At 33.8% G+C, this 16,679-nt stretch overlaps 1 protein-coding gene across 1 annotated transcript in view; it reads right to left on the minus strand.

Annotated features, from left to right (window-relative positions):
* Positions 1-5: 5 nt before the first annotated feature.
* Positions 6-16,679, minus strand: part of LOC114129361 (reversion-inducing cysteine-rich protein with Kazal motifs) — a gene marked incomplete at its 3' end in the record, with an annotated part of 36,877 nt that continues 20,203 nt past the window's right edge. The window contains exons 4-15 of the mRNA XM_027994080.2: positions 13,622-13,661; positions 11,327-11,487; positions 7,835-8,075; positions 7,261-7,397; positions 5,419-5,677; positions 4,650-4,926; positions 2,382-2,890; positions 1,721-1,925; positions 1,448-1,605; positions 987-1,114; positions 630-892; positions 6-210 (exon numbers count right to left, since the gene is read on the minus strand). Coding sequence (XP_027849881.2) covers positions 6-210; positions 630-892; positions 987-1,114; positions 1,448-1,605; positions 1,721-1,925; positions 2,382-2,890; positions 4,650-4,926; positions 5,419-5,677; positions 7,261-7,397; positions 7,835-8,075; positions 11,327-11,487; positions 13,622-13,661 — 2,583 coding nt within the window. The remainder of the gene's footprint in view (positions 211-629; positions 893-986; positions 1,115-1,447; positions 1,606-1,720; positions 1,926-2,381; positions 2,891-4,649; positions 4,927-5,418; positions 5,678-7,260; positions 7,398-7,834; positions 8,076-11,326; positions 11,488-13,621; positions 13,662-16,679) is intronic.

A 16,679-nucleotide genomic window follows, 5' to 3' on the forward strand; every position in this document is an offset into this window, starting at 1 on the left:
CTGATGCACGCCTCCAGTTGAAGCCTGGTCGGGTTCCGGACCGTGGACTCTACGAGTACCAGTAGGTCCTGGTACATGGTCAGGTGGCCGCGGACTACGCACTCGGCCACCAGCACGTGTCTATCCAAAGCCCGGAGGATAGACTTCGTGTTCAGCGCGTTCACTGAAGGCTTTTTTAACGTGTGCATCACCCGGTCGACTTGTTTTTGACTGGAAATTAGTTTAAAGCATGTATTATAATTATTATGAGTATATTAAATTATATTTTTTAGAAAGTGTTGTTGATTGTAAATGTTTGTGTTTTTGAAGGAGAAGAACGTTTTTACGTCCTATATTTTTAATAATATCATAATCGAAAATGCAGAATCCTTTTATGAAAATGTTAAAACGTCAAACAAGCAATATTCGAATATAAAAGAAAAATCGGAAAACTCACTCTACTGTGTACGCTAGTAGGCAATAAATGTAAGTGTAGTCATTGGTTCTTATAGAGTGATTTTTAACTGATAGATTATACCTGAATTCCTTAATTTCTGAATTGAGTATATACTTTTCATTCGATGTCAAACAATAGCGTACACGAGGGCGTAGAAAAGTTAAAACAAGAAACACAATAATATAACACATACCTGAAAAGTATTCGCAGAGCTCCGGTGCACTTTGGACAGCAGGCTCCAGGTGGTGTGATACCCAGACATCCTTTCTGGGATAGTTTTGGGCAGTTTACAGCACCTTTTGCGGCACAGTATGGCCGACCGTTGTGTCCGATGAATCCGGAAGATACACACGGTCCTGAGTAGTCGACACTCGCCGATTCCGCAAAGGCCGCGCACTCGGATGGATAAGTGTTGCCATCCACACCGCATACGCTTCCCGTCGAATTACATCCTACCTAAAAGCCGATAGAAGTCGGAAAAAAATCGTTACAGTCAGACAATAAATTAGCAAAATGGCTTATCGCTGGTTCAAGGGTGTTATCAACTTACCAGGCATGGGCCGTTGTACGCCAACGTTTTGCCAGATCGTAATAAGTGACACAGGTTCGGGTGTTCCCCATCGTCCGTATCACACACCACACCTTTGGCTGCATCCTCACACGATGTCTTCTCTGAAACTTTAAGAGGAACATGAAATTGTTTTGAGTTCTTACATATCATAGATATAGGACGCAATTTTATTATACTTGAAACTTTTTTATTTTACGCAAAGTTTGTTTAGTATAAATTTTATTTTGTCAACGCGAATTTGTAAAATTCAATTTTATCAAGAAATGTATAATATTATATTCGTTAATTGTACTATAAACACATAAATATGTATAGATTTTGCTGAAATCAATAAAAATTTTAATAAGAAAATATTTCGATCTTCGACGGTAGATAACAAAAAACAGGGTTCGAAAAACCGTTTTGATACTTGTCTGTTTATTTTTGTTATAGATGCTTACTACATTTATATTGGACACAAGATTTCTTCAACATGGACAAGCACACCTGACGGGCTGGCACGCACCTCTCGTCCGACCGACAAGTGTGATCGCCAGCACACGGATCGTCATTCCAACACGTACCGAATTTGAGATCCACGTCAGACAAGCCGGCACACCTAGGTAACAATGTAATGTGATTAATTAGATTTCGAGTATAGATTGATTTCAATAGAATCCCCCAAATCGCCACCATTCCATTTTCGGTTACGAGGGCGAAACAAGTGCACTCACTTGGCCAGGCATGAGTTAGGGTATGTGTTGCCGTTGGAACCACAAACGGGCACGTGGTGCGGAGCGCAGTTGCACGGCAGTCCGGTGTGCCTGTAGCGAGACACGGCGTTGACAGTCGTAGGTTCACAGTGTTTTTTAGTGCAAGTGATCTCGCCCGCGAAGCAGTTGCAAGTGTTACAATCCATCTCGAACGTGGATCCGTGGTCTGTAATAATAAACAATTAACAACCGCTACTGTTGCAATTTTTGGTTTTAAAACTTATTCAAGTTAGCATTTAAAATTTACAAGTCTATAAATAAAAATTGTGCATAAAATTACGAGTTTTCGACGTTTTTAAATTTCTAAATGATGAATCAAATCTTATTACTGCGCTTAACATTATTCGGTATTGAAGAACATCATATTTTAACATAACATTTAGCAAGTATTAGTATAGTGGCTCAGTCTGCGCCAAACTAAGTTTAAAAAGTAATATTTTGTAAATATTATCGTCATTGAAACGCGTTTTAGAATGGTTATGGATTATTATATCGTTTTCAAATATCGTCTGGAAATCTGATCAAGTCTCATGTCGATTCTACAGATAAAAATGTTGGATATTTGAATGGAATAACAAATACGCTCATAGTAATATGTGTAGACTGTATTTTTATATCTCACCTATCGGTTTGCCGACCAGCCAACAGGACTGTATCTGTGAACAGGGTACCTGCTGACACTTTTCGATGCCCTTTTTTGTGCACAGACAGATCTTGACGCAGCCCTTTTGTCCGTTGAACGTGGGTATGCGGGCGTACGAGTCTTCTGGCACGAGAAAGTGCGAAACCTCGCCCGCCTTACATCCAGCCACGCACCTGTACGGCTTACACCCCCGGCCAATCCTACACCCTCGGTTGACTAGGCACACCGAGCCCGGTGCACAGGGATTCCGCTTGCATGGTGTGGTTACCTCCGGCAAGTCCACCGCTGTGTGCTGTACGAGATCCGTTTGGCGGTCGTTTTGTAGTCGCGACGACGGTAGCCTAGGTGCCCCGATTTCCGTGAAAGCTCCGAGTGGCACGCAAGGTCCGGAGTCTGGTGACAGCCGAGCACAAAGTGCGTTCGCTGACATTCCCGGAGCCGAGTTTGTCCAGTCCAGGCATGTGCTCAATAGCTCTAGACAGTCATCTCTGTAAAAACAATCGATTATCAATTATTCGGGTCACCATATGAATTTTCCCAGCGGATTAGGGCATTTCCAACCCGTGGTATGGTTATTATGCCGGTGGCGTATAGAAAAAATGATAAGAACCGATCGCTCAAAATCATTAATGAATATGATAAAATCTATCCTTTGATTTGAAAGTTAGGAGGTTACTGCAATAATATTATCGTAACTCGGCATTTTTTAGCTCGCATTATACAATACATTAGTGTATTTCTAGTAGTATGTCACACTGCCTTTTTCCTCGAATCTTTAGTTAGGTACGTGTTAAAATAATATTATTATATTTGATTACACTTATAAGAGTTCGACGAAGGAATACTCTCGTAGACAAATATTTCTAAAAATTATTGTATTGGTTGTTACGCGTTATTTGGTATTCGATGCGCAGAAAAGCCTATAATATTGTAGTCGTGTGCAGTAGTTCGGCTGACGTATATTTAGCGCGTGATCTGGCAAAACAATAACAATAAATCAAGACCTCCATGTGGTGAACGATACAGCTAGACGTCTATGGTCCTTGCCAACAGCTTTATGGCATTGTACGAGACGACACGAAGTGGCCAATCGATACGAATCGTTTAACGTTTTCCATCGATATACATGCGTGTCCGCAATAAAATATCGTCGCTGGCACATCGCCATAACCGCTCGTCAATATCTGCGTTTTTGTGTATGTGTGTGTATGCATAAGTTTGGAATTATTTGAAAAATTCCAAGGTATGAAATAGTATAAAATGTATTATATATATGTGTGTGTGTGTGTGATATTTATAGTCTGTATCGACGACAAAAAGAGTGCCATAAATCGGATACAACTGAATTTATATTTGTGTAACGCTCGGACACAGACGTTAAAAAAAACCTTGTCGGTAACTATCGGGTTATCACTTTTTTGGTCTCTATTCTGGTCGTTTGAAGTCCGAATGTCGAATTACGAAAATGACAGCATACATACACACCTGACGGAAAAGAAACTAAAGGTAGGTACTCGCGTTATTTATATAAACTATTCGTAGATCTCGCGCGATATTGACGATTGGCTGACATAATTCTCGGTCGTCACCATAAACATGCGTTAGTGAGGTCTGTTAAACAAAACGCTAGTATAACATGACTAGTCTTGAGTTCGGAGGAATTAAAATCTGTGTTGCTGATCTCGTGTTAATCGTGAGGAATAAATGATACATATATATACCTTACGATTTAAACGCGCAAATATTATCCACAAAGTCTAGCATAGACTTTTTACTCGTTAAAAGTGTATCTTCTCCAACCTATACACGTTTCTGCGTGGCAATTGACTTGTCAGTTGAAAACGACAACGAATTTAAAAAATAATAATTTTGAGAATACTCGCATTAACCTAGTCGCGTATTAAGCAATTAAATCGCTAATTTACGTTAGGCGATTACACGTTAAGTTTTTTTTTTCATTCTAAATATGTCTGCGTAGAGAATTGGCCATCAAACAATACTGACATCCGGAGCAAATATTTATTATAATATCATAGTACAAGTCTGAGATCGTCTTCGAGAACAGTGCGTATATTGTTGTAGGTACACGTGTACAGTTTTTTCCTATAGGAGGTCGTATTTAGGATTTTGCTACCCGTTGGTAAAAAAAAAAAAAATTACAATAAAATTACACCTCTGTCCAATACCTATAATAACGCATTATATATACAACTGTCGCCCCGAAACGATGGGCATAATTTTACTTGCCGACAAATTTTGTTGACATGCGTTTGCCTGGTGCACGGCCGTATCTGTAGGATGCAGGCAACTGCTTTCCAGCTGTCGGGCATGCACTTAGTGATGTTCTTCAGCGGTAGCTCGTAGTTGAACAGCGTGATGGTGCCCCGCTGTCGCCACAGAGTCACGTCGAAGTGAGCCGCTTCGTCCGTCTGCGGCGAACAACTCCGGAAAAGCTCAGTGGGTCGGTTGTTGAATGCCGTACAGTAGTTGAGCCCGTCGCAACCCAGATCGCACGGTTCCTCGACTGTTTCGATACAAAAAGCAAATTTCATTATAAACGGTTTTTTACTCATATATAAATATAGGTAGACGGGTTTTTGTTCTATACTAGATCAGATATCACGATACAGAATACGCGGTCTATAGACCGTTCGGAAATATGTAAAAATCTACTGGCGACTGTTTTATGATAAACTATGCGCTTTAGTGTATAATAATTGTATATAATAGCGGTATGACAAACATGAATAATGTGTTCTCGAGACACGTGGATAAATATTATAATGATACCGAGAGCCAAAATGTTTATTATTATACATTTATACTTCATATAATTTGATAATTTTTTTTTATAAATGTTCGTATGTCAAAAAGAAATTAAAATTCATAATAATAAGTAAATAGACGCGAGCCGCAAGTTGGCCGCCTTTGTTAAATAATTATGTAAAGTATAATAATATTAATTACATTATAAAATATAAATGATTGCAAAAATCGAAATGTATAATATGCTTACCGTCATCCAAACACTTGAGTAATCGTTCTTCACTGGGATGCGACAAACATTCGAAATTGAAGTCGTTCCACGATGACGACCATTCGTTTGTGAACGTCTTCAAGCAAAGTTTGCGACATCCTGCTATCGTAGCCTTATCACAACAATGTAGTTTCACGCTGTCCATGCCGAGTTTTTCTATTTGTGACATTGGTGCTGGCGCCGACGTATCTTTCTGCTCGGCCCGTTCGCTTTGCAAGAAACATTGCCAAAACCGGTCCTAAAATGGAATAATCGATTAAATTTGACATTTCAGATATTACCTAGTTAAAATGTTTGTAATAATGTATTCTTAAGTACTAAAGAATGAATGATTTGATTTTGACCATACACAGTTACATATATTTTTTTAGAATTTTACTTTTTTGACGTGTGAATTATGTAAGGTAACCTAATACGTATGTATTGTAATACTTATATATACGAGGTATTTAAATATATAATATCACGAATTGAACAAATGGTATAATATAGTTGTTTTTGAGAATATTTTATCGTTTAAATTTATAAAATTAATGTTAATGTAATAATTATTTTATTTTATTCTTATTACAATTTTAATTAATTTTATTCTTAAATCATAATATATGATATACTTAAGTAAATATGTTTTGTACATATGTTTTACGGTTATTATGTGTAGTTATTATATCTAACATATTTTTATTTTTATTTTGTTGAGATTATTTAATTTAAAAATTAAAAACATGTTTCACGATGAGAATAATTTATGGAAATTAATGAAATTATGTGATTAGAATCATAAGAAAATATTAACTTTTATGCGTATTCATATATGAATATTTTTTAAGATATCGTTATCTTACACTGATCAATGACTATGAAAATGCAGTGAATAATAATCGATTAACTATTGTATTAATTAAAAAATATGAGCAAATTCCTTAAAATAGTACAATTTACAATATCGAACAAAACACTTTATTACTTTGTTTCCCATCAGTGTAAATTTAAGAATATGTTTCATAATATAATAATTTCAATTATATTTTAAAGTAAATTATCAGTTTTTACTCAACAAAAGTCTACGTTATAAAGTTGAAATAAATGTCTAAATGTATTATTAGATGATGGCGACCATTTTAAGAATATTAAAAACAGGACATTTGTTATCCTCCCCCCAGAAAGAAACCTTATTTTAAACGATTTAATATATTATCAAAAATCATTGATTAAACATTTATAAATAATATTATATACTTTAGTTCGTAAGTTCGTATACTGTATATAGTGTATATGACATACAACATGTCTTATGCTTATCAACATGAAAACATGAAAACTGTAATGTGTTACATATAACTTTGATTATAAAAGAGTTTTAAATTTGTTTCATACATTGATTTCATGTAATAATATGAAAAAACGGGAACATCATATTCTAAAAACGGGATGAATCCTGTTTAAAATTTGTCAAGACAACGGGATATAATGATCAAAAGAGGGACAATTCTGTTTAAAACGAGACGTCTTTTCACCTTATTAAATTAGATGCTCATGTACCTAACTATATAATATATTATTATCTAGATCTATTAGAAAAAAAATTAAATTTATAATATTGTGTTTAAAAAGCGGTTAAAAAATATAAACAGAAATAAAGCAAATAATATAGTTTTTACTTTTTGGCAACCTTTGACACGAATTTTTCGTAGACTTCGTATTAGAAGGTAAGTGTAGGTAACCATTCTGCCATATAGTATATATGTGTTGTATTCTAAGGGTACCGCGTTATTGAGTAAGTCACTGTAGGTATATTTTGTTAAATCTAAATTTACTCACGTCCAACGACGGCGGTCCGCATCCTCTGCCCTCCAAACTGTCAACTGCCTCGACGTCCGAGTCGAACTTTCTGCGCAAGCTAACCTGACAGGCCTGTTCACATTGCGTGTTCGCGGCCAACTTGCAACAGTGCAGGTCTGTAAATGAATAAACTCTTATATCGTCAAGTACTCGGTCATGGCAACTTTTTCACATTAGCCAAAAATAATTGTTTTACCCTTTCGATCACCTTTAGAAGATGACTAATTGTTTTTATAAATCCAATATGATATGAAACATTTCGTCGTGACCAATCGCAAAGTGTATTAATTATTTCGCAAACATATAAAATATTTATCATAATAATAATAACCGGTGTATATAGGCGCATATAGGCGTTTGCTCATCTTTTTCGCGAAGAAGACAAGCTTCAATAATATATATTTTATATCTACGTTATAAATTAACAAAAGGTACTTTTTTACGGTATTTTTTGTCTGATTTTGAAAATTCGGGGAGGTAGTAATTGTTCCATTCTATCCCACGCCCCGTTCTGGATGCTTATAATATGATAAGTCAATACCATCTGACTTACATTTGTGTCCGTCGGACGACGGTCGTTTGGCGGTCGTATTTCGCGTACAACGGCGGTGCAGCTCGACCGATGTAGTAGCCGTGGTAGCAGAACGAGTGTCCCGTCGGTCGGCCGAGCACAGGTCGAGGATTTCCTGGTTGGCCGCGTGTCGGTTGATGGATGGCGTGTTGGCTAGGAATTTCTCGCACGCGATCTGACACTGCGCCGCGTCCGTTTTGTCGCCACAACACGTATCTTTGACCTACAAAACACACGACGAGCGTAAATATACACGATATATATATATATATTATTTATATGTAGTTTACAGTGAGTTTGACAAATACTCGCGTAGACGCCCACGGCTTAAGCATAACATGCCCTGTATACAGGGTGATTATTTTAATAGTCGCATAATATTTTTTTTTGTCTTTTTGAACGACAGCATATAATACGTATAATTTAATACTACTATAAAGTAGAATTCTTTTCTGACGTTTATAAAAACCGAGTATCTAACCAGTAGTCAACTATAGTTAAAATACAATTAAAAGTTTTGATACGAGCGAAAACAGCGGACCAATATTTTATGGGATATTCAGATATTCTTGTATCACTCTCACTCGTGTCTCTCTCGCCCACACACACCGCCGCTCATCTAAGACGAGTCATCTTATCTTTAAATAGGTGTTTATACGTTGTATTATAACTAATGAACTACAAGAACGAAATTCGAGGTTTATGTATGAACCTATCAGCTATACCTATTCGACTTGAGAATATGGAATTATACAAAAAAAGTTTAAAAAAACATAATAAAAAAATTATAACGATAAAAAGCAGTAAAAAATATATATTTTTTTTTCAAAAAATGTAGTTTTGTTTAACGATATTAGCTCATGGATATTATTGACTATTTAAATGGTATAGCAAGTTATAAAGTTTTGACAGACGAAAAGCGCTGTCTTATTATATAATATATATGGACCAGAGACCAAAATATTTGGTCGATTCTTATGATACGTTTAGTCGAATAGTCTCAAATTCGCACTATTATCTTAATATTATAATATTGTACCTAGTTGTTTTTAGAAAATAACCCATGTACGATGTTTTTGAGAGCAGTCATCAACGGAGCCTTGTTCTACTTCGCTTTATAATATATATTCCTACGAACTTGATTCGTTTGTTTGTCAGCGTGTCAACAAGAGTTTAAATAACAACTAAGAAACTTAAATATTTTTCGGTCGAAACGAAATTAGTTTATCACGGACGTAAGAATATAATAAATTATAATAATGGTTATGTTTACTTTTAAATTATGACATTTAATAATAAATAGATTATTTAATTATGTGATATAAATTTCAGTCACTCTGTATAATTATTTTTCTCCGACAACGTAATGAACCATTTGTGATTATTGAGACGCACTATACTGCTGTTTGCCATGTACCGAAATAAAAATCCCGTTAAATCGTTGTGGTTGTTTTGAAATAAACTTTAAGGAATGTGAAAACGTTTACTTTTACACAGCCATAATTCTTTCTCGTATTGTATTATTTTTATAAATTGAAAAAAAAAATCGAAAAACACTAGTGAATCACTACGATATAATACATTATGCATACCTGCACAACGGCGTGCATCTGATTTTTTATCTATACTTGCACATAACTTACCTAATACGCGTAACGGCATAAAAATTTTAAAGACATTATTGTACGTACAAAGTAGAAACCCGCGTACCTATTGATATATATTGGGCATTTATCCGAGAAACAATAATTACTGTTTTCGATCTACGGAATCCAAAACGAATATTATAAAATGTCTGTCCGAATCAACGCAGTCTGCAACATTTTTGTATGTTACGAAATGATAGGGACACTTCAATGTTTATTATAAATTATAATGTGTGTCGACGATGAAAACAATAAACTGCCGTCGAACACGACATCATTGCAGAACGGAGTTGTTTATGGCAGAAATAACTAGTAAGACATATAAAAAAAAAAACCGTCCCATCAGGTCAACGGCAGGTGCAATGTTTTATTTTATTTTTCGATCACGGTGGTAATCTGCAAATCTTCGGCGACGAGTATCGCTTTCAAACGCGTGAAATCTTCTCTTATACCCTTCTTTTTAATTGCGTATTTTCGTACCTACATAAATTATAACTTATCACTGGACCGACCTTGTTAGAGTATTAAAATAATACATGCGATGAAGTTACATCGAACGGTCGATTGGTCAACATTATACGCATGTAACTATTGCGTACGTCTGTATAATATAGTAGGTCGAGAGACTGTCAAATAATAACTAACCAGTATCTCACTGCAGAAAATGCGAAATCGGATGGATATAATTTTAGGCATCTACTTATCAAAAATTTAATATTTATAACGATAATAATAAATTAAATTTTATAATAGAAACGCACAATATAACATGTACATCTAGTAAAATATATTGTGATATAATACATTAGGTACGTTAGAAAACACATTTATTTTACATTTTTTAAGTCTTTGTTTAGTTTTTAAGCTGAATACATAAATTTTATGTTTATAAATGTTTTTTAAAAATATTTCTGCTTACTTATAATTAGTAGATCGGTGAACTGAATGTGGTACTATTTTTGCTTGGTGTAAAATAGTTTTTAGAAAAATGAATATTTTAAAGCAAGTGTTTTTAATTGTTTTAATTGCATTTTGCATGATATTTAATACTTACAATATTTAATGCATATATTGCAAAAAAAACATTCATAGTGCATCACATATACAGTCCTAGGTTAGGTTAGCTTATCTAACCTAGATATTATTAACTTTTGTATAATTTATACGAACTAGTAAAAATGCATTTTTTAGTTTATTCCGAACAAAGTTCACTTTCTCTATATGAAAACGATAAAACATGTATAATTTCCATATCATTTATAATAAAATCTATATCGATATCTATATCGACAAATTTTCCTATTCGTAAGAAAATCGAACTCCTATTTTTAGATAAAAATTAAAAAAGGTTCATTTTACATTTCCTATAGTAAAACGTATATATACCAGCTGATTTATGTACAACAAAATAATTTTATAAGTATAAAATACATCTCATAGATCCGTACTTAAAACCGTAATTTATTATTACTGAAACTACTTATTTTCTTGACACATTATGCCACTATAGTTTTTTAATATTCTTTGTTTTTCTTTTTAATATCATGAATAAAAGTTAATATTTTTAATATTTTCACAAAATGAGAAAGAAGATGCAGAAAAATAATTTCACCTTTTATATGAGAAAGTGATGATTAAAGTATATGATTATTATTTTATTTATTTATATACGGCCAGTAGTTGTTTCTATTCATTAATCGATGTACCTATAAGATATAATTTTAATGTATACGTATAATAAATTCGTCAATTCGTGTAAAAAAAAAATTATGAGGTGACGCCTGTGAATATAATATGGTTGTAGGTACTTAACAAGTGACACTTTTACCTGTTGATGTTGCAGACAATTGAAGAAATCTGTTTCATCTTGGCAGTCCCTGTGCACCGACCGGGACCCGGCGTTCCGGTCCAAACAGGACAATTGGCAGCCATCCGACCTGGCCACATCGCAGCACTTCCTAGCCGCATCCAACCACTTTATCTCAGTATCTGCGCACACCATCATCAAACGTTCTTTAAGTACACACATTATAATACTTATACTATTATAATAGAGTGTTAAGCGTGAATTGGAAGGACTTGGTGGGGATTACTCACCTAAATATTACCCAACTTAACATCGTTAGTAAAATAAATATGTTATTTTAGTATTACTCACAACTTGACGTGATGATTGATATTTCTAACTACTCAAATGTTTAATCATGTATACATAATAAAGTTGTTATACCACGATAATATTGTTGATTTCACTACTTCTACTATACGGATATAATATATCAGTAGTTAGGTTTATAATATATACATTATACAATATACATATATATATATATGTATTATGTATGTATGTATATTGAGATAAAAAGAAGCATGAAATATATTTTATCACATGTTATAAAAGCTTCGACATTCCAGGTTTCTAGTCCTGTTAATAGTTTCATTTTGGATATTAGATTTATATAATAAGGTGTATGAAACGACCAAAACCTATTACTTGACCAGCACATTTATTACCATCAGGATCCGATGGACGATCAGATTTTAGAATAATACAATTATAATACAATACATTTCGTTTAATTTTCATATGATTGTATGATCATAATTAGTATTGACTATCTAACTACACTCCGTAGCCATATAAGTTTACAACGCATAATGAAACGAATAACGGTCTTTTGTAAATTTTGCTTAATATTATACAAAAATATCAATATCGTTAATCTTTGTCAGTTCAGCAAATGACAAGTGGTGATACAATGCCATTCTTATAGTTTATTTATGAAAAAAAATTTAGTTAGAATAACAATATTGTAGATTATTGTAATTTAAAGCATATGCTTTAAATTGGTCAATAGATTATAAATTGACGTCTGTGATGAAAACTTACACGGTGTTGTATTGAAAGATCATAATTAATCAATTTTTTTCGATTGTTACAATAAAATTTTTAACAATTTCATAATGTTCAAAATTGTATAAATATATTAATATTAAATGCAACCCGTAGTTATGACGCCAATTTCATGCAGCAAACACTATTCAGAATATAGTTCAATTTGTTTGTTTGTAAGGTAAATATAACTTTTATGATAATTTAAGTTTGAAAAAATGTGTTTCACACACACTTATATATATTTATAACTATTTTAACTATTTATATTTAATTTCTAATGAAATGTTTAAATTTCAACATAAAAATTGTTTAATTTGATTATAATCATGCAGTACTATTATTATGTATTATATATAATAGTAGTAAACAGGTATTTTTTTTTTATAAAAGTATTTATTTTTAATTTTTACACAAAAACATACATTTTTTTTTTCATCTTTGGTTTTCTCGACATTTGGTTTTTACTATTATTATTGTATACAAAGGCGAGGTGCCTCGCACGCGTGCGACTCTAATCATATGGCCACATTATTCGGTCAGACATGCGTGTAAACAGAGTTTAATTAATTAATCTCTGCAATGTGGTTTAAAAAAATAATCGCACACGACCGCCTATTTAATTAGACACGTACGTCGATACAGCTAATAACTAATGCAACATTACTACTTGGTCATATCTACCCTCATGACTGTATACATTTTAATATCTTTTGAGGGTACCATACGATGTTACGCATTTACTTTAATATTAATCTTATTAAATTTGTTTATTTAATAATTATAATTTAGATATGATAGTATGATGTAGCTGTATAGTGTATAGTGTACTCATCTTAAACAGTATGCACAAATTAGAGAGGATTTGACTTATAAATAAATAAGAGACAATTTCAAGTTTTTTTTAGTACCTAATAGACCTTCGAAAAATGAAGTACAATTTAAAATCTGAAGAAAAATACAAAATAAGCAATTATGTTTTTTATTAATTTGATTTTTAAGTGTTTATTTTTAAACATTTTACTTTTTAACGTTCAATTTAAATAAATAAAGATCTCCTTTGAAAAAAATGTCACATTATAGCTTTGCATGTTTAGTGTAAAATTAAAGCATGTTCATATTCATAATGTTATAATTTTATAAATATTAAGTTCCAATAATACAACAAGTTTTTCACTCATTCTATTTATTGTCCAAAACTTTACTAAATAAACGATATGTTTGACTTACCTTGAGCCGAAGACGACATACACCATTCAACGTGCCGGACCTGAGATCAAAAATTACAAATGAACGATTAATAAATAATTAATAGTACGCATGTACTAAGATACCAATTATCATAAGGTTAGGCAAGTTAGGTTCATATTACGTGGTCTACGGACTACGAGAATCCAAAGCGCAATGACTCGGCTTTACACGTAAATTTCAATCATACGTCTAGCAATTTTTAAAAACCACAATTATGTATTTTTATAATTTAACATTTATCGTTTGTGCTGTAGAAATTAGCAATGTGATAACTGTTGTATTATTATCGATAGCGTTATCTATCTATATTTACGGAATTTGGGAGCATTATAGGAGGAGACTGCGCAATCGAGATAGAAAATTAACTTTCGTACCTCATCTACGGCGTATACTATAACGCATGAAAATATTTAATTACAATGTTTGTTGAGTGGAAAACCAATTGATTCTTCGCTGTGGTATTGTACATACCTGCTGCAATATGCGTATAGAGAATATCGGTTTACTCGTATATATTATAAATATAACTCGTCCCAAGTGTGTGGGATAGGGTCATATACTCATATAATATATTATAAGATATTTTGTAGGAATATAATATGACGAACAAATAATAAATAACATATGTCCGAACGGTGGCGGACTTACTCGGATAAATGGATAATCCTCCGCCGGCTGTCTACAGCAGTGGTCCTGGGATTTGTTTATTATTTTTTTTTTATTTTTTTTTAAGGGTCTATAAGGACGAAGGATTTGGTTATACGAATGTACAGTTTACCCCGAAACGAAATAAAGGATCGGGTATCCTAGTCGGAATTCATTAGGCCGTATAATGTATATATATATATATATCATACCAAACAATTATAAATATCCACTCTTTTTTGTTTTGTTTTTTTAAATTAAATATTATTTTTCAACTGAAATTTATTACGGGTCTACATGTAGTTATATATTATACATTGTATACATTCGTTTAAAATTTTTAAAGTGATGATATACAGAATACACTGCGATATCATTATGCACACATTATACGTAATATTAAATTGTGTGTACTTATATAAATTAAATATCGTCTACGTACGGAATAATAATATACTGTTATTGAGTAATCATATTAAACACGGAATTGAGTTTAAGTGTATATTGTGTATAATCACCAGACGAGTCCTCTTAATTTATTGACAATAAAACACACACTCGACTACCCACTATTTTCGTTTTATTCATTATCGAGTATTATTACATATTTAAGTATCTACCATACCTGAACAATTAACTGGATGGGTTTATATCAATTTAAATCAAGGTTCTTATAACGATCGTTTATAAGAAGGTGGGCCTAGGTGGGATGTCGTCATTGTATTTCCGTTACGCGTACAATAGGGAAAATTCACACGTTACATTATCTTTTATTTTATCTCTTATTACATTAAATGAAAATTTCGTTTATACCATTAAATCGCGCATATTACATATTATATTATTATAGCCATCGGGAGATTTAAAAACACACGCTCGTCTTACAGGTACTAGACATTTTATAAATCAGGTCTTCCAGACGACACGTTTTATTGCGTGGATATAATTCACTGGCGTGGGTTTTCGCCGGCCAGCAGTTGAGAAATATAATATAACATTATATAAAATACATAAAACACGGGACATCAAAACAATTATAAAGGTTATATTGCGTATTATCGCTATTAAAATATCGCTTAAAATATCATCCGTAGCAAGACGATAATAATCATGATAACGTAATAAATCGGAAATGTTTGTTTTGAAAACACCGGCAGTGGTCTAGCTGATGTCTCCTTCTCGACCCCCCCCCCCCACATGTAGGATACGTAACCGTATGTACGGTTGTCAGTGTGTATATATGTACAGTGGTATCTCGTTAATAAATCAAACATATTTATCACCACTGTCCCAAGAAGGTATTTTTTTTTTTCGCGGACCGAAGGGCCTATAGATTACTATCACGGATACGAAACTTTTTTTGAGGTAGATTAATGAATTACGACGTCGACATGCCCCGCTACAGAAGGTGTACACCGCACCCCTGCGGACTCCTCGTCACAACGTGCACCAGACCGACGTTAGGCGCGCGTCTGGCGGGCCTAACCCCAAACGTCCCGCTGAGAGTTATTTTACGGCACGGTACCTACTTAATTTTATTACATGTCCCGCGACGTTTTTCCGTTGCAGTGTGTGTATATAACCTACCTGTTTAATAGCGTCTCCAAAACGGGCGGTAGAGACGCGCGGCAAGTATATTGCACCTTCTACGCCGTTTATTGTTTTTTTTTTTTTTTTTTAACAATATCAAACTCCCACTCAAACCGCCGACAAACCGATGCAGCAACAGTGTAACGATATATCGCGACAACCGAAATTTCGCGTCAAATGAACGACTATTATATTATTATATACGTTTCGTATTACGCGCTGCCACGGCGGTGGTATTATCCTGTATATATATAGTAATGTCTCATTGTGATTGGCGTTACGTTATTATAGATGTGGGTTGTGGGTATAGATCGCGATCTCCACTCGGTGCGGTGTTCCAGTAGTGTCTGCCGGACGGTTTATCGGACGACAGTCCTGCGCGGTACGGTACTGACGAGAGCTATACACAATAGAACGCACACACGTAGGTATATATAGAGCAAAAATCGTTTTTGTGTGTCAAACGATAATAATAATGATGGGCGATACCCACAGCAGTCGTCAGGAGCAATCCGATATAGTGACGTGGAATGCCGAATATAATATACGTTCCATTATTGCTGCCGGCAATAATATCGTATGGTACCTATTCTGCGTAGGTATTATATTATATATTGTGTATTGTACACGCATAATACGTACAGCGCTTTGATGCGAAATTCGTCTATTGATTCGCGGTCGTCGGTGAAATGGCGAAAGACAAAAAGCGAACGTAACGGGACGCGCAAACGGACAGATTTGCAGAAACTTCTGAAGAAAATGAAAACAAATACTCGTGTACATATATTATATTGTCATTGTG

The sequence above is a fragment of the Aphis gossypii genome, chromosome 1, assembly GCF_020184175.1.
Source record: "Aphis gossypii isolate Hap1 chromosome 1, ASM2018417v2, whole genome shotgun sequence".
Classification (NCBI taxonomy): domain Eukaryota; kingdom Metazoa; phylum Arthropoda; class Insecta; order Hemiptera; family Aphididae; genus Aphis; species Aphis gossypii.